At 38.6% G+C, this 23,212-nt stretch overlaps 1 protein-coding gene across 2 annotated transcripts in view; it reads left to right on the plus strand.

Moving 5' to 3' along the window:
* Slc25a13 (solute carrier family 25 member 13) overlaps window positions 1-23,212 on the plus strand; it is a 169,296-nt gene that overhangs the window by 121,266 nt on the left and 24,818 nt on the right. For both annotated transcript variants that reach the window (XM_003475007.5, XM_063242420.1), the window contains one exon: window positions 21,389-21,529. In XM_003475007.5, the coding sequence (XP_003475055.3) occupies window positions 21,389-21,529 (141 nt within the window). The remainder of the gene's footprint in view (window positions 1-21,388; window positions 21,530-23,212) is intronic.

The raw sequence follows: 23,212 nt of genomic DNA on the forward strand, positions 1-23,212 counted from the left end.
ATGCTTCTGGATGAAGGATGCTGGGAAATAGCTGGCTGAGTGCATTGCATTGTCAAAAATGTGTGTACTGATTGCTTCTTGACATGGATGAACAATCTGCATCTTGTTCTGCAGCTTGGCAAAACATTGTGTCTCCCTTTATCTGGTTTACCAGTTTGCTCGTGTGAATGTAAATACTTTAAGTAAATTAAAATGTTATACAAAGGCTGGTGCTATTCAAGGATAAGGTTGGTTAAATAAACAGGCTGTGATCACTCAGGTAATACAACATTGGTTTTTTTTCTATACAACCTTATGTATCTTTTTTAAAGAGAAGAATGAGGTCATATTTTTCTGTTTTGTAATTGGCTTGTTTTAAGTAGGAAATATTATTCATAAAATAAGTAGTTTTACTTGAAAATCATTGAGTTTAATGTTTGGCAAACACTTGAGAATGCTAAATGCTTGTGTGGAAAGTGCTTATTGTCCTGTTCAACATTGAATGGTGGTTTTTTGAGCTTAGCGGAGGTTGAAAAGTCTTGGGTCATTGTAATTCTTAAGAGATGTATGGAATTTGGTTACTCCCTGATTTTGTTTGATCACTGACCTGTCAGAGATGGCCAGGTTCTGTAACTTTAGGAGCATGTAGGATAGAAAAAAAGGAGCCTTTAATGTTCTCAATAAAAAGGGTGCAGAGTAATAATCACAGAATAGCAGGCATTGCAGGAACTGCTTTTCCCCATAAGCAGTCTTCACTTCACACAGCTCTGTAGTTTTCCATGTGAGTAATTGGATTTTCTGATTTTGAAATAGGTGTTACCATGGGCTATTGTATGTGCATCCCTGTCCTTCTGGCTGTTTCGGTAAACCCAAGGGAGTTTCAGGTCAGATGGGAGTAGGTTTCATTTGTTGGGTAGGTTGCATTTGTTTGTTTGTCCCTAGATTTTAGACCTGCTATAGAGACATGGTTATAAATCTCTTTAAGAATGTTAAAATGTAAAATTAATTTTTGATTTTGGCAATAATCATGACATGGTGCCTGAAAGTGTCTTTTCTTTTTAACAAAAGCCTTTTTCCTGCACATGTATCTTAGTGCCAAGGAGATTGGTTGTGGCATGTATTGTGCCATCTGTAGGTGGTCTTGTTTTGGCGGGTGTGGTTGCCCATTTCAAACACACTGCACAGGTTGGCATCAGAAGTGGCGCCTAGTTATTGTAAAGAGGAGTAACCTTTTTTCAAAGCTGATCTAAACAAAGGCTTAAAATTGGAGCCACTTGGGCTTTACAGCTACTTAAAATATCTGTGAAATGAGGTTGCCACCCTTCATCTCAAAGGTGGGTAGAGAGTGGTCCTCAGCGTTTCAAGCCTGTTTCCCTCAATCCCCGTCATTGCCTTAAGAAGTCAGAGTAAGCAGTTTTCTAGGAGTAAACAAGTTAGGCATTTTAGATCTTCCAGTAGGATGCATGACTTCATTTTCACTGTGAGTTTGTGTATGCATGCACACGTGAATATATGCGAGGGTATGGGTATATATGTCAGCATTTCTTCTTGCAGACTTAGGCACCCAGTGTGCACCATAGAAAAATGTGGGTTCCAACTGCCTGGCCTCTCCAGTTGGGAGTACAAGGGGCTTTGTGAGGCTGGGTCCCACAAATAGCTCCTGCCTTAGTTCAGCAGTGCATTCCTAGGTGTTGACATTAAGTCCCTATGAAGCTCACCTTGCTTCATTATGATGAGGAGTTAGTACACGTGGCTCGCTTGCACTTGTAGCCAAACTGTTCTTTTTTATGAACAAGGCTTTTTGTTTTATAAACTGTTTTCTATGAAAACGAGAAATATAAAGGGAGATCTTCATATCCATAACCGCATAACTTTGTAGTGCTTAGCCAAACACTATGTTTTGCTATACTTTAGAAAAAGTAAAACTGGTCATTGGCACTTACAAGAAATAAAATTTATCCAATTCCTTAACTTGTTATTTTTTATAATAATGTCTGTAACTGAAGAGGTTTAAAAAAATACTTTTGTTTTATTGACACATAGAAAAGGGTAAGTCTGGCTTTATTTTTAAACTCATTTTTCATGTTGAGATTAGGTTTCAAGTCCTGCCAAAAATCTGACTTTCAGAGCATTTTTATAGATTCACTCTTAATATTAGTGGTGTATTCAGCACAATTCAGGACTAAACTAGATGTTGAAACTGGGGTTTACAAACTGAAAGTCTGACAGAATTGGTATTGGTTTGCATTTTCTCCCAGAGTTGATTTTCTGCATTCTATGTTAGGCCAGTAGTTGTGGAAGTTTCTGTCAGATACGTAGACCCTCAGGCTCTCCTCCTTTCCTTGCATTCTCCCCTCCTTGGATCAAAGGCTCAGTTACTTAAGGGAGTGTTATGAGGGTCTGTGTTAGTGACGGTAGCAGGACATGTGGCAGACGTGAGCAGTTCTGTCCCAACCATCCATTCTCAGCTAGGCTCCCAAAGGTATTAGCCACTGGAATTCTGTTTCTTAGTTGTTACTGCTTTGTTGCCACTAAAAAAACAAAAAAAACTATGTGTAATGCCATACTGTATGTCTAATGGAACAGAAGGTTAAAATCCTGAGGTGTCTTGAACCTTTAGCTTCTTAATCCTTGATTTTAAGAAGGATCAGGTAAGGAAAGATGAGTGGTGCCAAGACTAGTTTTAAGGAAGAAATATAAATGTGATGATTATCTGGTGTGAAAATAAACCTAACATTCATCGGATGTGTCAACAAAGTATGAGCCATGGTCTTAAAAAGCTTATGTTTAGTAAAAATCTTTTACAAGCCAATAGAAAATAATAGTGTTTCATAATAGTTTTTGAAAATGCAAGTGAACATGCTCTTGAGCTATTTAAGTCCGTTGTATTTTTTATGATGTGCACATGTTTACATTTGTGTGAAAATATACATTATTTATGTGTTTACTAAACTTGGGGGAGATCATTGATCTGTGCTTATCACTGGTTCTGAAAGGAATTGACAAGAGTATTGCCACTGAAAACATGAAATAGAAAATTATCTTAATTTCTTTTCCTGGCAAATTCTTAGGACCCAGATACTATATAGGCTTTAACTGTATTTTTCACTAGTATGGTGATTCTCTTACGCATATTTTTATACCCGTTTGCACAGCCATGTATCAGATGTCACTTTTAGGGTAAGTTTTTATTGCTTTTTATATTATTCTGTTGTGGTTAATATTTATTCTGAAAATTTAAAAAAGAATGAAATAGTCACAGTGTATTTGACACCCAGCTTACAATGGCAAACTTGATAAATGCTGGTTCCCAATTGCTTTTCCCTCCCTCAGTCCCCAAGAGATAACTGTGTCCTGAAATGGGCGTCTTTCTACTTGGATTACATATGAGTGTATCCCTAGGCAGTAGCTGTTTGCTTTTGAAAACTGGTGCAGTAGGAACAACTTCTGATTCCTAAACTGAAGCCTTCACATTATTCCCATTGGTGCCACTCTTGTGCTTTACTTGTCAAAAAAGAATAGCAGATAGCACATTACTTTGAAATATTCTAATGTGACATATACTGCATGTGTCTGTTACACATGTGTGTATTTATAGGCTTGTTATATAGGTATACTTAATATTTAGAGCAGTATATTTATTTAAGGTTTTGATAGCTTGAGGTTTCTATCTATAGTCCTGTATTTAATGGAAACTCATACCTGATACTAAGTAAATCTGAAGTTTTTTACCCACCCTCAAACACTTCTGCTCGCTGCCTTGTAGTCCTCCTCCCCTTCCTGTCTCTTTCCCACCCTCTCCAATGCACACCTCTAGCCACCTTCAAGCACTCTGCAGGACTTGTGTGTTGATCGTGATTTCTGTTTCTTTTCTGTCTCCTTCGTTCCAAAGGACAAATAAGACTTTTTTGTATTCATTGATAAATACTAAGGATTTGGTGCATGATAACCTGAAGGCACTTTGTAATTATTTGTTAAGTGACAAAATTTCAAAGCCAAACTTGGCATTAAGGTGGTCCTGTTAAATATTGTTTACCAGTGACAGATCTGTGTAATGGGCTCATATATATCTTTTATTTTAGTTAATGCCTATTCTCATCCTTAATAAAATAGATTACCTTTCTCTGGAAACCATGGTAATCCAGAATCACAAAGAATAGAAACCATATAGATGGACATCATTTTACAACATAAAAAGTGTTCTTTTAAAACCTTGCAAGTCTTAATTTTTAACAGTTTGCGTAATAAAGATGTTTTGTGTGTAAAATTAATGCTTTTAAAAATTTTCACCATTTGTAATCAGAGCAGTCATATTAGGTACCTGTGACTGCATACATTTGTAATCCCAGCATTCTGGGAGGCTGAGGCAGGAAGATCACAAAATCAAGATAATATATCAAAAAATTTTTAAAAGGCTGAGGTTACATAGCTCAGTGTGATGGTCCTGGTTTCAACACCCAGTATTGAAAAATAAATAAAAAGTAATTACATTAAACAGAAGTCATTCCATTACCCTCTAAGGAACATGTGTGTAGTCAGTTTGAGCTCCCAAAGTCTTTACCTACCAGATGTGAGTAAAGGAATAAACAACTTGCTTTCTGTTGGCCTCAGTTTTCTTGTGTATAAAATAGAAATAACAGCCTCCTTTCAATTGTCTATTGCTTTAAAATAAGCCACCCAGAACTTGGTGTCCTAAAATAGTAATTTGTTCTTTTCTTCATGAGCAGACGTACAGTTTCAAGCTAAGGTGCTAGGGTTGCCAGAAGGTCCACCATGTCCTCACACAAATAGCAGTTGGAGGTAGCTTGGCTGGCTGGGGCGGAGGCTATGGCTGTCACCTGGCTTCTTCATATCTTAGTGTCTGATCCTGTGGAAGAGAGTTCGGAGAGCAAAGTGAGAGGCCAGATCTCAGGCCACCTTCGAAGGTACCAGGGATTGACATAACGACATTATACTTCTTAGTTAGCCAGATTCAGTGGTGGGGAAAATGCAGCACTCTACTCTGGAAGCAGAGAAAGTGACCAAGCCTTGGTGCTCATCTTGAAGCCACTGCAGTTAGCTTTGCTGGCGAGGAAAACCGTGAGAGCTATGTGAAATGATTAAAACATGACTTACACGCCAGTCTTCGTCCTTTTCCAGTGTCTCTGTCTTTTAAATTCTGATACGTGTATTTTGGATTTTATAAAAATTTTAGTTGAATTTTTTTGGATAAAGAGAAATGTAAAAACATGCAGTTCCCTCAGGCAAAAGAGAATTTTATTGGATGTGGCTTATGAAGGTCTTCAGTTGCCCTAACCAATCTTAAGGTCTCTAATCTTCCTTCTGTGTATCTGTGTTGTGGGTGGTGGGGGCAGTTTTGAACCCTGTCCTTGACAAGACATCTGTCATTGAACTTATGCTCCTAACTCCTAAATTTTGTAGCTGCTTATTTGCCCTTTCCTTAGCAAATGGTTTCATCCTTCTATTAAATTTGATCTTCATTTCATTTTAACCAATGCATGGCAGTCCTCTTCCTAGGACTTGCCTGCTAATGGGAGTGATCTTAGTGTTTCTGCATCACTGAGCAGAGGCAAACTGATTATCTGTTGCAGAGAGTTTCTTAAGCCTGGGGCTTCAAACAATTCATTAATATCCTCTCATGGTTCTCTAGTTGACTGGGCTCAGTTGGGAGGTTCCCTATAAAAGATGGCAGCTGGGGCTGGAATTGTCTTAAGACTCCCCTAAGTTGGATATCCAAGATGTGTCAGTCTGGTGGCTGTCTGGAAAGCATCACATGCTGTCAGCTGAGGCTGTCATCTATAGTACCTGATGCAGCTGGTTTGTGGAGCTTGGCCTCAGCAAACATTGGCAGCTTGAGTCTGAAGGAGAGCATCTTAAGAGTCCTAGACAGCAGCTGCAGGACTTCGTACAGCCTGCCTTTCCACTGCATTCTGTTGGTCAGAAAGATGATCAGACCAGCCCACAGGCAGAAGTTGAGCAATGTGATAGGAGTAATAGCCAAGTCTTCCCACCACTGAGGATTCAGTAGCACCCTCCTCATCCCACGCCTTGCAATGGCATCAGAGCCTCATGTCTGTCCTGGGTTCTGGTGTTGATTGCTCATAGTTAAAGAGAACAGAAACTCACTGAAGTAGTAATAATAAATAAAAGTTTACCTTAAGATGTCATGAAATGAAACCAAAGGCTCTAGAGAATTGACCCAGCTCTGGTCACTACTTCCTCTCTGTTCTCTTGACCTCTCTCACAGTGGTTTTGTATCTCTCCCTACATTTTTTTTTTTTTCCTCTACTGATCCATTTATTCTCCTCTTCCTGGTTGTGACTTGTTAGCCACTGAGTCTCTTGTGAGATGACATTTTCTCATCCACTGCCCTGGTCCCAGCTAATCAGATCAGGTTGCTAGGTTGTGTTTTATTTTTTCATTTAATTACCAAGAGATGAAGTTGGAAAGGCCACCCTTTGGTGTCAAAGGCCAATAAGAGCTTTGAGTTACAACTGCACCCATCCATGAAAGGTTGTGCTTAACAGTTCCATTTATTTTACCATCTTCTTCAAACCTTTCTTGTCCTATTCTGTTTTGAGCTCTGAGTTCTGTAAGCTTGCCCTGAATAATAGTGTAAGTACTTCTATCATAGAATATATCCAAACCCATATTCCTTATGATTGAGCTTGAAATTCCTTTAGATTTCAGATCCAATCATATCAAAATAGGAAGAAAATTCCCTCATGTAATGAACACGTAGGCTCTGGCAATCAGAGTTGGTGAGGCAGATTGCCTAAAGTGGACTTAAGTCATATTTCTGTGATCTCTCTCTTCCCAGGGCTTCCTGTGGAGATGTGGCCTCACAGCATAATTTTCTTAAGCCAGAATTTTTATTTCACTGTACAAGTCTCTGCACATATTTTATTTATAAAATATAGGATGATGTGAGGCCTTGGTCAGTAAATTGAATTTCTGTGAAGTCACTCCTGTATGACATGCCAAGTAACCAAGATGATACTGTAGAAATAATTTTTAATGCTTGCATCTTTATAGTCTATTTAAGTTTAATGAAAAATCTAATAATTGGTTACATTATTTTAAATTGCTATTTTTCAGAATTTTCCTGGGAAGCAGTATTTTGCATATCCTCCCTTTCGCATGATTTAAGACTTTAGTACCAATTTTCTTAATATGTGCTTATGCTTTACTGCTGCTCATCAATTCCTGTTGCCTTGAAGGCTTATCTATTATATCAGGTGTTTTGTATAAGCTGCTGTTTTTGTCACATACAGTCACTGATTCACCAAGCGAAGATCTTCCTTTACAGCTATGGGCTAAGAACCAGCAGCATCCCTAGCAAGGATGTTGGGTAAATACTGGTGGAACTGAGACATGAATGCTGAGGAGATGGCCCATTTCTCCCTGGTACAGTTCCGTTTGTTCCCTGTTATCATGCTGTGATATGCCTGCTGGATGAATCCATGTTTGACCAGAAGGCATTGGTAAGGAAGACAGTTATGGAACTGGAAATGAAGGATGGTGACTATGTGTTCCATTACTGTTCTTTTAGAGACAGGTGAGCAATGAAGAGACATTTACCTCAGGAAAGCCAGGGAAAGGAATTGATGGACTTTAAGGAATAGCAGAAATCATGCCCACAGAGCTACGTATCCAAGTTATTTCAAAAGAAAGTATTCTATTAGCACTCAGAAGTAGAACCAACTTTTAAATAGTCCCTATTTATTTTATTTGACTTCATTTCTAAAAATGGCAAGCAACCAACCCCAAAATATATTTATTTCAAAACTTACGAACAGGATGAAGCTAATACTGTACCATGAGGCATTTGGTTATGTTACAGGTAGAAAAGATTATATTTTATGGTTAACATGTGAAATTTTCATGTCAAAACCATGAAGAATCATTTAAAAAAGAGAGAGACTTTAAAAAGGAACCAGTGAATAGCAAAAAAATGTTAACCGTGGCAATACCCAAATTTGGAGATTTCTGAGATGCCGTGGAGGCAGGTCTACTGCAGTTCACTCTGAAAGGCTTCTGGGGGTGGGGTCTGGTGCCTTGGCTGGGAGCAGAGTCGCCCGCCTGCCTGCCTGTGTCAGTGAGAAGCGCTTTTTCCAGGTGACTTCTTAGACCGAAGATAAAACCTGAAAAAATATCTGATCACTGAGTGCTTATGAGGCTATAGATTAAATGTTTGTTTCTTCCCCACCACTCATGTATTCAGTCAGTGCCCAGTGTGACAGCATTAGGAGGTAGAGCTGGGACTGAAGTGATTTCTGTCATGAAAGCAAAGTTTCTCTTAAATGGTGTTAGTATCCTTCTAAGGGAACCCCACAGACTGCCTCATCCCTTCTACCATGTAAAGACACAGTGAGAAGATGGGCTATGACTCAAGAAGAGGCCTTCAGCAGACCCCAGCCATGCTTGCACCCTGTACCCCAAATTTCAGCCTGTGAGAAATGAAATTTGTAATGCTTATTATAGGCTTCCCAGTCTATGGCATTTGTTACAGTTACCTGAACAGACCAAGACAGTTTGGCACAGCCTACCTAGCTAAAGACTGCCTGTGGAGGGTCAGAAGTATCATCATAGTAGGGAAAAGTCCATGCTGAGCCAGACAGATCCCTCTTGTATGTTTTCCTTTTTTCCCTTCTTTGGTAAAGTGACAAAGTACAGTGATGTCTCAGTTGATAAACTTAATTTGTTTTTACAATTTAGGGGAAGATCTGCATTGTGTTTGTGTGGGGAAGGTGGCCATGCTCATGCTTGTCAACCATTATGAAGTTCATGAACAGAAGCAAAATTTTGCTGAATGCTTTTGCTTGCAAATTAAATTCTTTGCAAAAAGCATTTGTAAACTGAGGCGTTACGGTATTTGATTCAGTGTACTTCAAACATTGAACTATCCTTCTTGCTTTCTAATAAATAGGGGAAGGGTTTGTCATACAAAAATTTGAAAAAGATTAGGTCACAGACTTGGTGCAGTTAGGTATCAGACATTGAAGGTCTGTAAAGCATTAAATGGTTCTGGTGGTAGTAGTCAAAATAGACACATAAAACAGGCAGACCCCCAAATGTTAACATATTTGACAAGTCTATAAGTTAATTGCTTTTTAATGTCAATCAGACAGATTCCACTTTGGTTTCTTGGCCAGGCTTCTACAGGCCTATTAAAACCCTGTGAAGCTGAAAAGAAGAAGCTTAGTATTTGTAAAATGTGTAAACAGAATGACCTTTTTCTGACTAACCATGTGACTGAGAAATTAAGACTGGGATATTTCAGTTTGATATCTGTCTCAAAAACAGTTACATGGTAAGGATTGTTTTATTCTTTTCAAAGTTAAATCTATTTTATTCTCTTTTTAAAGTTGTTAAAATTTAGTTATAGGTTTATCTTGGTTACTTTTCTCTCATTACTGGGACAAAATACCTGACACCCAACATTAAGGAAGGAAAGCTTTATTTAGTTCACAGTTTGTGGAGGTTTCAGTCCGTAATCAGCTGGCTCCATGGCAGAGGGCAGCAGTTTACAAATGCAAAAGAGAGCGAAAGCAACAGGAGCATAAGGGAGAAGCATAAGATTCTCTCTGTCCCTTATGTTGTTTGTAGGCCAACCCAGTAGGGTATAACACTCACACCCATAATCCCAGCTACCATAAATCAATCAAACTCTAGAAGCCCATCTCCCATGACCCCACGAGGCTTTGGGGGGCACATCCAGACACAGTCTATAACAAGGTTTTTAAAGACCTTAATTTGTATGCCAGATCAAAGGAGGAAAATGCTGTATAGCTTTTTATAAAGTGTGCATTTCATTGCACTCTCAGTTTATCAGTTTGCTGAGGCTGTTATAAAAAATACCTCATATCAGCAACTTAACCAACAGGAATTTATTTTCTCACAGTTCTGGAGATATAAAGTCCAGGCAAGTTTAGTTCCCCTGAGGCTTCCCACCTTTGCTTTCAGTTGGGTGATTGCTGTCTCCCTGTGTGTTGTGGCCAGGGTTGTGAGGAGAACAATTAGAATCAGGACACAGAATTTATAATATTATTGTATGACGGTCACCTAGAGTTTGACACAAGAAAGTTCAGGAAATCTATCCACAGCACTAAGACCCAGAATATTCAGCCAGGGGTCTGGATCCCACAGCAGTGTCCTGCATGAGTCCAGATGAAGACTGGAGCCCATGACAGTGCCTTCCACAAGTACAACGAAAGTCTAGAGGCCACGACAAGGACTTAGCTAGTCTCTTTTATGGATCTGCACTGGGAAGGCCCAAAGGTCAAGAGTGGAAGCTAGAAAGTCTATGCCAGCAAGGTGAAGAAGCTGCGCTGATAGGCTGAAGTTTCTACAGTGGAGCCGAGAAGTCACACTCAAAGACCAAGGATGTCCTGAAAAGCACCTCAGCCATCCTCAGTCACACAGAGGTCCGGAACTCCTCTGACCATAAGAACAGTCGAGTACATGCCAGGAAGCCAGCATGATGAGTTTGTCCTGGAGATTAAGCAGCACACATCTTCCCTTCTGGAGTCAGGAAGCAATGCTGAATGTAAGGACCAGAGTTCCCCCAAAGTGAACCACAGCCACTCTCACCAACAAGGTCCCAAACTCTGATGACAGTGGTCAAATTCAAACTGGGGAAGCTAGTCATGACGAGCTCCTCTAGGAGAAGCAAAGCTCAAAACAGCAACACTTAGAGAAACCCACAATGCCTCACTCTTGTCTAAGTCTTTAGTTATGCTGGCATCTTTCCTTAGGTGGACCATCTATGCTCAGCACCATGCTGATTTAATTCAGTTGGCGTTAAGTTGACCACCAGTTTTTAATCCATAACACTGTGTTCTCCACGGTCCCTTTCCAGACCCTATGTATCGATACCTTGATTTTCTCTTTCTATAAAGGCTCCAGTCATGCAGGATTAGGGCACACCCATCTCATTTTATTTTAGTTACCTCTTCAAAGTCCCTGTCTCAAAACATAGTCTCATGTTCAAGTACTGTGGAGTTAGGACAGGTTTTGGAGGGATACAGCTTAGCCCATCACAAATAAGATATAAGAAAAGATCCTTTTTTCAGCGTGAAATCAGGCCTTACATTCCTGATGATAGAAAGGGAGCATTTCTGGTGAGGACCCTGGGACTAACACCTTTTCCTTCAGAACTGGGTCAAATGAATGGCCATTGATTTCAGGCCAGCTTCTCTGAAAGGTGGTTGAACACCTGTCTTGAAGTCCTTATGAACAGCCGTCAACTGTTAATGGGCAATGCATGTTAAATTAATCCACCTTCTGCTGTGTGCTAAATATCTGTTTTGTACCGGTGATATTTATACATAATAATACTTGTGCTACTTACAAATTCACGTCTCCGTTTAACATCAAGTTAGTAGTAGAGTAAATGGAAACTTGAAGCTTAGATTTGTTAAGAAATCTTTATTTTCTAATTTACTCAAATGTCAAATATTATTATCACTTAGATATACATTTTAATGTTACGTAAATTATTAAGCATCTATTAATGTAGATCTTATTTGTAGCTATAGTTTTGTTTGTATCCAAATAATCAAAATAATATATTTGGGTTTAATAAAAAATTCATATATCCATAACTTCATATTAATCCACTTTTGATACACATAGGCACATATTTTAGAATGTCAGTGTGCAATTAGATATTCTTAGCACATGTCATTTGTGAAAAGCACTTTAAATCTAAGTACATTCAATTGAGCATAATTAAAATATCAAGATACATAGTCTTTATATACGTTTTGCCACTTAATTTTTTAAGTAGCTATAAGTATCTACCATGTGAATTCCAATTAAAGGGAAGTGATTAAATTATGGCTATATTTAATGCTTTTAATTTAAAACATAGCATAAATTATACCAGGTTAAAATATACTACCATATTTTCTGTCAACACACTAATAGTGGCTTTTATTTTTCGTATTCAAGACTAAATATTCTCTAAATAGTCTCAATACTATTTAGATAGTCATGGAGACAATATGCCTTTTCATCTTAAGAGTGCTTTTGACTTGGATCTCCAGATCACAAGGAAAAGTGTTTAAGAATATTGTCACAATTATTAAAGAAGTGTTAGAAAAAGACTTGTCTTTTCATATAGGTGAATGGAAATGGATTATGGAGAAGTTGGAACTGGTGCTTTGGAACCAATCCTTTAAGGTCATGTATCGAGGCTGCTGACATTTCCTGTAGTTACAGTCATGAGAGCAGACAGCCTTGTCACACCTGTTGGACCTAAAGAATATTATTGATTTAGTGAGAGTCATTGTTCTCACAGTACTTAGAGTAAATGGGGCACTATATTAGGATTCTGAGTTATATTGCTTTTCTAAATATTTTATTTCCTGAAATTTTGTTTTTAAAAAAGAACTAGCTGTACCACATCCCACCATAGAGTTCCCTGTGTAGTCAGAAATGTCCGCAGTGAAATAAATCTCTGTGTAACGTGGCAAGAGAAATTTGAGTTGCAAAAGTTGTAAGGAAGAGGTGAAGAAATCAAGCTTTACAAAAGCATTTGGGTATTGACCAAAAGGAGTTGTGATTGTAGGCATATTTCAAGTATTTTTTTTTTCTTCCAAACTGTCTAGTCCATTTCAGAGAGGACATATTAGAAGAGAAAAATGTAATTTTAGTTTGAGCCATGAGAACCATATCATGTGAAAAATCAGAGCATTGGGAAATAATGGTGCTTTGTGTGGATAGGAGCCCTATTCGTTTAAGAAGCCTGGAACTGGGACTTCATGCTGACATTGCTGCAGTTTCCACAGTCTCATTTTCCATTTTGATTTTTCTTAGCCCTCCTGGATACAGCATGTGTTTATCAAGACTGTGGGCCTCAGATATGAATTGTACCACCTGAAACTATTGTATTGATATGTGAACTTTGGTTTGTATTGGTACAGAAGTGAGAGATTTGTTGTTTCTATCTTGAGTCACTGTGTTTTATTTAGATAAAACCTATGCCAATATAATCATTTTGCAGGCCCACTGAAGAAAATTGAAATTGTCAGTAGTTGCTCTTTTCTGAGTTTAAAGTATACCTAAGGATCAGATTGGCATGATTTGGGTATCTTACTATCACTAGTCTGTCTTCTTCAGGATTTATTGAGTAATTCACACAGAAAAGTTGGATGCATTTGATGAAAATCAGTTATAGTGTACCTAGAGAAACATCTTTTCTCCATATTTCTTGAGGCACTTTAGTGTCTGAATCGTTTATCTCCTACACAGAGGCTTGCCAAGGCATGGGGATTATTCTAGTCCATATGATCATATTGGCCAAAGATGAGCCAGATACTGTGTTCAAACAAGAAAGAAAAACTGAAAATGAATCATTGTAAAGCTCATTTTCTTTGACAGTTAGCAAATCAGCATATAGCTTCCAACCTGGAATTTATAATCAGGCCAGTTAGGATTGAGATTTTGTCTCTGTACTGGACAGAATTCTGTGCTTCCATTTCTTCACCTCCAGGAAAGCCAGAAGTACTATTGTGTTCTCAAGACAGTGAATAGAGCCACTTATTAGTAGAAAGGCCATAGCCTCCAGGTATAACAGTCAGAAAGGTCAGAGTAGCTCATTCAAAACTAAAGAACAGGAAAAGGAGAGAAGAGTACCCCTGAGGAAGAAGCAGCTGGAGAATTGGAGTCCACTACTGAAGCAGATTATTTCCCTCTGCTGGCAGAGCCCTCATACATAGTGAACTACTGTCTGAAAAATTCAGAGTTTGCCAACTGGTAAGAGAGAATTCTGTATCAGTCACTAAATCCTTCAATACAGAGGATCTCCTGGTTAACTACTCTCTACATGCTGAGGAAAAAAAAAAAATAACTGTGTACTCTGTAATTGCAGGAAGCATAAATCCATAGATGCTGGGACCATCCCAAGAAGGCTGGTAAATTGTACTTTTTTTGTGTACTAGTTATATCTTTCTCTAAACATGTTTTTGAAGTCAAGTGCTCTCTTCTTTAAAATGCTACCCCCCAAAATTGTCATACGAATCCTAGTATTCAGTATGAATTGAGTGGACAAAGAAATGTTTTTGTTTAGTACCTAGTGATAGCCTGAGTAAAAACCCATGTGGCACTAAACTTAACTGGTCCTTATCCATAGTCACATGTACACGCAGTGTGTTCCTCACAGAGTTCCTATATGTGACCTTGAGCTGGATTTAAACACGTGGCTGCCTGCTGTGTCTTCTACTGTATGGTTTGAGTTGAGGAACAGAATGCATGAATGATCTCACATAGACTCATCCCTAGATATCAATAACTACTTTATTGTCGTGTCACAGATCAGACTAACTTCATCCTAACTTCTTGTGTCTAGCTAGAATGTTACATTACCACTGATTCCAAGGGAGTCTTTGGTTCTTTTTTTTTTTTTGGTCTTATATACCAGAACTTTATTTAATTGTATCTTCTTGTACCCTATTTCATTTCATTCTATTTCTGTGTCTCTCAAATATAAAATAATAGGATACCAGATATCAGTTTCTGCCCTAAAAAAATTATCCCCCAACTGTGTAAGTCATGAAATCAAATACTTCATATTTTATCTTTCGCTACTCCTTCTCCTCTACTTATGCTATTTTGCTGAAGCAAAGAATACTTATCCCTGTGTTTTGTCTCTTTCTTCTCTTCCGCATGGGTCTTTTTTTCGTGTGTTGCCCTAAATAAATTTTCATTGTCCCTGACTTGCTGTTATAAGCAACTATCATTTTCTTACTTTTCCTTCCTCTAAAAGTGAAGGCTACACATGTCTCCTAATTCCTCAATGTCACTCTCCCATTCCCACCCCTCACACTTGACTTTGCCTACCAGAGTCAGTAGGCATTGTTGGCCATTTCAACTTCTCCCTTCTGCAAGGCCCTTTCTTGAGTATCCCAACTGCCATAACACTAGCATAATGCAAGAGTTTGCTGTGGCTTTTTAGTCTCTTACTACTCATAGGTTTTCTTCTTCCTTTCATCCCATGTAAGTTTCTGCCTTCATCTCTATTTGGATTATGCCCTCATCTACATGGAAACTAGATCTTCCACACTTTTAAATGTCTCAAATTTCTCCTTACTACCCTTGCACCAGCTAAACAGGTGCAGACACATGGGACCTTCTCCCATGTTCTGCCACCAAACCCTGTTGGTCTCTATTGCATCTATTAAGGATCACTCTACCCACCGCACCACAGATGCAGTGGTTCTAATTGTGGTCTCTTATCTCTGAACCAGTCTGCTAAAACCCTAATTGTTATCTCTGCCTCAGGACTCTTTTTCATAAGCCCCTTTTCCTCTGCTACCTTGGCAGCTTCCTGACGCTTTGGTGCTAGTTAGACTATTCCATAGTCCTAGTTCCTGTTTACTAGTTCTCTTCCCAGGATGATTGCAGGGGCACATAGAGGGTATGCAGTCCTAGTTTTCAGGTTGGTGTACCAAACCTTCTATGCTTGGCCCAGCAGTCTGATCTTCAGCCATACTTTCATGCCCTTGCCATGTACAGTGAAGGGCTCTGCTCAGTTCCTTCATGCTATTTTTGCTAACAGGTGTCCACTCAAGCTCTGGCATCTACCAGCTCTAGCTTAGAATCCACCCCTGTTCTTCCTACCTGATGTGACCCCAAGCAAGTTGGATCATCTATCACTACTCTCTTAATTTGTTCATTTATAAAATCAGGGTAGTATTACCTACATCATGATATAAAGACTAAATAAAATTTATACTTTTAGCACAATTCTTGGTATCTAAACCCTCAGTAAATCCTAACAATTGTCATAATTGTCCTAACAATCCTCATAATTGTCATCCTTATTAAAATTTCACTTGATGAACATGGTGCTAGATTTGTTACCCATAAATATATAACATGCTCTCGTCACTGGGCTGTCATGAACTCTCTACTTAAGTCTTATTTCCACTTCAGTTGTCACCTTACATACTGTAATTCTGTGTGCTTTAGGGTTTCCCAGGATATTCCAGCCAGGGGAAACCTTGTCCTCCTTTGAACTGCCAAATCAATTTGTCTGGACCTTAGCTCTTATCATATGTGGTATATACCCTTCCTCACGTGCCAGCACCAGTATTTGTGAGTCATGTGGCTACTGAACTCCGTAGAAAATGTTTTCCTCTGTTTGCTCTTGGTATTTACCTGGAAAAACAGGTATATTGCTTTGCTGAAGCTCCCAGGATGAAATACCAAACACAAGGTGACTTAAACAACAGTAATTTGTTTTATTGCTTTTATGGTGGCAGGAATCCAATGTCAAAGTTTTGACAGGGCTGATTTCTTGAGGTCTCTCTACTTAACTTGCAGCCCTGTGGCTTCACATGGTCTCCTCTGCACTCTTATATGCCTATATTTCAATTCCTGTGCTTGGAAGAATAAGTGAGATTAGACTAAGATCCACCTTAAAGACCAGTTTCCCTTTATGAAGACCTCATCTCCAAATACATGTAGAATACCTATTCTGAAGCCCTAGCAGTTAAGGTATTTTACAAGGTATAGTAAACTGATTTTGGGTGGGATATAATTCAACCAATAAAAATTGCTTTGATTTTTCTGTGCTTCATTTTATAATCATGTGAAGTCTGGAAAAGGCATCTTTTTCATGGACTGAAGATACACATGTACAAACTAACACCCTGTGGCCAGCTGTGGCCAGTGGTGGATATTTGATGCTTATCAATTACCTCAGCCCTTAACTTCAAATTCCTAGAAAACGGAAATGATTTTGTACTCATCTTGTGTCCTTATGGTCCCTGAGACAAACTTTGAACGCAATTGCTTGTATTTGGTAAATAAGTATGGGAATGAAGAAGAGATGAGTGTGTATGTGTTTGTTTCTCTGAAGTTGTAATACAGAGTATAGCAAGAGCCATGTAGAGAAATCAGGGTCCCCACTGTCAGTAAGATATGCCACACTGGGTTTAGGATGGAAAATCTCCCTGTCTTATTTGCTACAGACTCCAAAACGTCATAGAGAAATGATTTGTGACAAAATTGCACACACAAAAAGGCCAGTATCTTCACACAACCAGAGATCTCAGGTGATGAAGGACACAAAGATATTGTGCACAATAGGTGTTCCTGTTCGTTGTCTGCTGCTTGGGCTGTCTTTGATCTTTGGAGAGGAGGAGCATGGCTGAAGTACTGTGAATGGAAAATAGATCAGGAGTTGGAAGCTTAGCAGGCAGTGTGCTGCTCAGTGATCAAGCCTTGGAGATACCTGGACAACACACCTGATGATAAGCATCTTCTCTTGGTGCCTTAGAGTCTCGCATTTCCTTCCAGCCTGACTCCAAAGGGCCTGTTTCACCTTTGACATCTTTCAATAGGCCACTTTGAATCTGTAAGTTCGTTCTTTTTGAGGTCACCAGAGACTGTGAGTCCATCACTCTTTTTTCCTGGTATTGCTGTACCCTTTCTTTCTGATGCATCTGTTTCCTGCAGCACTCTGCAGTGGATTTGCCTCTTGCTTCAATGTAAGTGATAAGAACACATTTTTCTATAGTATAGAATTTATGTCTGTCAATTGGCTTGAAGTCAGGGAGTTGAGTATAAGTTTGTATTTCTATTATGTATTTTAACAACTTTTATGGGTGTCAGTAAAAATATAATACCACATTTTTTTTTACTAAAAATTGTGTCCTTTAATAATGGCATCAGTTGCTTAGGAGATCTGAGATAAAATAAAAAAGTTACTCTCTGAAATATTGTGAAAGACCAGGGTTAGAAATCACAGTCTTAAGGAAACAGACTGAACTCATACTCAGAATTGATAGAGATCCTAGAGAGGGTATATTAAAAGGATTTTTTAACCCCTGCTGTGCATAATGATTATGTGGGAATTTTTTTAAAAAGACCAACACAGAAGTTCTTATTTAGTTGGAGCAGGGTGCAGTAGTACACTACCTTTTACAAACTCTGTAAGTGATCATGACATGCAACATTAGAGGAGAGCCACCACCTTGGGAGAAAGAGAAAGAACCCAGCTCCCGGGAAACAGTTGCTTTATCATGAGCACTGTGTTGACTCCCAGATGTTTACCATCTCTGCTGTTCGTGATAAATGTTATGGTTTGTGTCTGGATGTCTCCCCAAAGTCTCATGCAGTCATGGATGGGGCTTTTTTAAAGGTCATTGGACCTAGAGTATGTGATGCTGGGATTGATTGTGTGGAAGTGACACACCAGGGGATCAGGGTCCTCACTTTGTAAACATCTTCATCTTGTGCAAGAGGGGACACTTGAGATGGTATGAGTGCTGCATGAGCCCTAGGGGATGGTAGCCTGCTTACAATATAAGGGAGAAAAAGTGGCTTGCTGTCAGCCTCCCTGGCCCTTTGCTCTTGTTGCTTTTGCTGTCTTCTGCCTTGAATGGTTATCCCTCACCATGCCACCCTACTTGGAGCCAGCTGATTATGGACTGAAGCCTTCACAAATTGTCTAAATAAAGCTTTCCTCCTTAATTCGAGGTGTTGTCTCAGCAATGAGAAAAAATTAACCCAAGACAGACACTTAAGTGAGATACTTTCGATAGAGGCTATATTTTCATATGGGGGATACTGACCTGCCCCATTGCCCACTGTAGGCACTACACAGATGAGGGCACACTCATTCCTTTTCTCAAGATCAATGTTCTCTGATCGCTTTTTCATTTTATCCATGGTAGAGATAACCTTATATTCTGGAGTTTTGAGAAATCAGTCCTCAAGCTAATTCCACCATAATGAGCCTTTCTTAACACTTCTGTCTCTATGAAGTAGTTTTCTTACATTAAATAAGTCTCTGGATCTCATATACAGAGATTTCTAGTCCAGAAGTACAAAGAGAATCCTTACTGTACACTTAACATGGTTACTGAGCTAGGTCTGTTTCATCTCCTCATTCTGTCAGCCTTCAATTATTCTCTCTTGTCACACAGGAAACAGTAGCTGCAAACTGGTAAGGGTTCATTCTTTCCATACATGTTCTGATGATGACAAGATACATGCAGAGTGTCAGAACAGAGAACAGGATGTCTTCATGTGGACTGGTAGACACACCAGGTTTTAAGTGTTTCCTCTTACTCTCTGCTTCCTACTTCTTGAGGCCCTTTCTTTGGCCTTTCGATGAATCCACTCCAGATTGTCCTGCCAACATTAGCTGAAGGTGATGAGTAATCCATGGAAGAAGCAGACAGAGAGAGAAGCCTGTGGCTAACAAGCACTATTGCCATGTTACTATGGAGAGAGGAAAGTGCTTGTCTGTTTTTAAGAATAAATATATCTTGCCTACCCCATCAAGTTGATAAAAATGGCAAACAATTTGATTTAATGACTGAATATTTTTCTTTGGTCTTTTGTTAACATTGTTAAATACATTGCATAAGCTATGTACTTAATTTTCTTTACAGAAAATAACTTGCGATCTACATAGAAAAATTTAAAAGTATAGCCAAAATAAACTATTTTTAGAATTTCTAGCTCCCAACCACCACACTGTTGTATGTCTTGTATGGTAGTAAGTGCATTTGGGGAAGAATGTATGTGTTTTAAACATGGAAGGCTGCTATTTATCATATGGAGAACATTTTTCTACAGTATTTTCACCGGCTATATAGTATCTCAAGCATTGATATACTCAAATTCATTTATTTCATCCCTTACCACTGGATATTTATGTTATTTCTAATTGTTAGCTCCTACTATTTTAAATAATACTTCAGAGACCATCCTTGTAGCAAGTTTTAATTAATATGGACCATTTTGTGATGTTATATAGTTTAGGAACTGGGAATAGAGAGTCTTCTAAGAGGTAGTTTTATGTGACTTTTTTATAACCTTTAAGGGGGGAGCGGATGGAAGTCAGCAGGGATCACCAGGCTTGTGTAAAGGCAACATGGCATGGAATTTATTGTGCCTGGGGATGGGCAGGCAAAGAGTGATAAGACCTTCTGCAAGGAACAAAGGGAAATGTATCCTTTTTATAGTGGTGCAGAGAAGGCAGAGTCAGGCCAGAAGATTTTAATAAACATCTGTGGTCAAAGTTCGCTGGCAGTCTTGCACTTCAGTGGGCAAAGGCCTTGAAGTGTCTGATATAAACTTTGTGTGTTGTTTCTAGATGTCCTCAGGACCTGCAAAATTTCTTGTCCTATCTTATCTCCTTCACAAAATCCTATGCCGGCCGATGAGTTCCCTGCTGAAAGTAGTGCCACTGCTGCCAGCAGGTTGGGGGCTAGAGAGTCAGGTCCAGCTTGAACCTTACAGTGTTGACCCTGTTACCGCAGTGATACCTTGTAAGCTGTGAACGATAAGCACCATTGTCTGTGCTTTTGCTTTAGGACATCACTACATAATAAATGTCATGGGGCTGGGGATTTAGCTCAGCGGCATAAGCGTCTGCCTTGCAAGCAGGCAGTCGTGAGTTCAATCCCCGGTACTGATAAAAAGCAAAAAGACCAAAAAAAAAAAAAAAAAAGGATACACATAATAAATGTCATGATGAATTGTGCTGTATATTAATCTGTATTTGGATCATACAAAAATTTAGTGTATTTATGACAAGGAATAACAAGTTGAAGTACACTAAAAAAAGAATATAATTGCTTACGATAAATACAGGCTTAGCTTCAAAATAGCTAGCTTAAAATTTCCTGTGTAGTGCACTTTAAAGATTTCAGTGATGATCTTAAAGATATGGCACACAGCCACTGCTGGAATGAAATAACACATATTGTTCAAAGTTTGGGCCATAATTGATTTAATACATATTTTTACTTTTTTGACATGCCATTTATCTTATATGAGAAAAATAATTCTATAGACAGGTGATACATAAGTAAAATTATAAGAATGATTTCATGAAACTTCACATCCGCCCAATTAAATTTTGATTTTTTTCCATCTAAATTTATATGTTCTCGGCAATTACTGCATCCTTGCCAGAATCTTGAAATCCATTATTCAAGAATGTTTGTCCTTGCCCTACTCCACTTGTGGGAGACAGATCTGTGTCTTTGTGTACTTTGTTATTTAGTTTGATACCAGTTGCCTTGTATTTTATTATTACCTTTATGACCTTGGTTTTGAGCGCTGGGGGGTGGGCAGTTGATTTTGCTTCAAGAAATCTTTGCCATTTTAGCATGAGGATTCCAGTGAGGCCAACTGAAGTCTTCCTCTGGCCTTTGGCTTCTTTCAACCTTGACAAGAGAGAGTTAGGGCCTCTTTACAAGAGGCTTCCTAGACTGTAATTGTGTTTTGATTCAAACTTGTAATCATCAGCTGTTTTAATTGGTGGACCCTAGACAGACTGCAGCCTCTTGTGAATAGAATATTCTAAGCTGTGTTGAGAATTGCTTGTGTTTTTCTGACCATTTCCCAGCTCTGATCCTAGACCTTTTCTTTTTCTCTTTAGGCTGGAGGCTCACAGGTTATTTTCACAAATCCTTTAGAAATCGTCAAGATTCGTTTGCAGGTGGCTGGAGAGATCACTACTGGTCCCAGGGTCAGTGCTCTGTCAGTTGTACGAGACCTGGGGCTCTTTGGCATCTATAAGGTAACTCTGCTTTCAACCATTTATTTGCTTGCTTTCTCATTTCATAAATTAGCAATTGTTCATCACATGACAGTGATTTCTCCCCATGTCTACACCTAGAGAAGATATCCTGGTGGAACTCCTAGGACACCTTCATGCAAATTATGAGTCACCTCTTATGCCATCTACCCAAGAAGTGCCCTTAAAGATACATGAGCCCAGGATAAGCATGATGTGAATGGCACCACCTAGTATTGTTCCAGATCACTTTTAATAATGTTGGCTGGAGCTTTCTGTCGCTTAATTACTGATGCCGAAACATAATTCTCAGTGCTGTCCTGCATGAAGGATAGATGCAAGTGTCCCTGGCACCATGTTTTAGGAGATCAGCTGAGCTCAGTTTAAAGAGAAGCCCAAATCAGCTGAAGAACTCACAGTATCATCTGATCCTGTACATTCTGGCCCTGTCCATGTTTTCTCTTTCTGTGCCTCATCTAAATTATTATAAATCTTAACTCTTTCATTTGGAAATAGTTTTTCAAAGGGATTACAGAATGAAACTCACAGTTCTTGAAAGCTGTTAGTCACACATATCTCCTACAGAGTTCTAATGGAGTATACTAAAATCATCCTCAGATATTTGTCCAGCATTAAAGCATTATTAAACAAAAAGTTTTAAAGATTGTTTGAAACTGTTTTATACTAACATGAATAAGCAAAACTTTAAGAATATAGGGGAAAAGTCCAATGTATAATAATTCATTTACACAGAAATATATACAGATACTTACAGTTAATAGTACTTTTTTCTGTACAACTCAAGATTATTTCATTGTAAGAGAATCAAATGTATTATTCACATTATTCGTATGAATGTTAAACCAGGTTTTAATCAGTACCCACTTTTTGGATCATGCGTTAACATGATTTTGCAGAGGACATTGTCTTCATTTTCAGCCCCATACTGTTCAAGACGAAGCAGTTTCAATTGTGTATAATCTTGTTCCTAAGAATTTTATTCCATGCACACATAGCATTGAGACAGTTGATTATTCCTTTCTTATTCCCAATTCATGTTGAGTAGATGTGACTGACCTCCATGGTGTATAACTTGCTATTCTGCTAAAGAGAACCTTTAAATGACTGGTTGTGACAGTCAACAAAGGATTTAGTCTTTTTATTTTCTCTCCTAACCTGAGTTATACAGGTGACTTCAGTACATATCTAGAATTAATAATAATTGAGAGTGTTTCAAATCTAGCTCCCCCACAATGGCACTTTTCAAGGTTAAGTGATTCGAAGAGTACCCTGTGATCCGAGCTTTTGTAAAGGTCAAATGTAGATCTGTTTAGTGGGATTATGTTAGCAGGGAAAACTTTTCCTTCTTTATTAACAAAAAACTGCTTTATTTACTGAGATTTATGTAATACTTAGAAATAAGCATGCAGAATTTTTTGAAACAGTACATAAAATGCTCAATCTGTGATTGTGCAGTAAACACTGTTCTATAGCTATTTTGTTTACCAATTTATTATGCAGGTATAAGAAATAAGCTGTATTGTCATGAGACATAGTAGCATAGATCAATTTGAAGTCATCTCTTCTAAATTTTTAGGCTCTTGCAGCCTATAACATGATGTAGCAGCTTGTCATTTTGACAGAATACCAAGCAGTCTTTCAACAGGCTGTCTGGTAAAAAGCATT

Source organism: Cavia porcellus, unplaced genomic scaffold, assembly GCF_034190915.1.
Source record: "Cavia porcellus strain 051 isolate PalLab524CR breed Dunkin Hartley unplaced genomic scaffold, mCavPor4.1 scaffold_2, whole genome shotgun sequence".
NCBI lineage: Eukaryota > Metazoa > Chordata > Mammalia > Rodentia > Caviidae > Cavia > Cavia porcellus.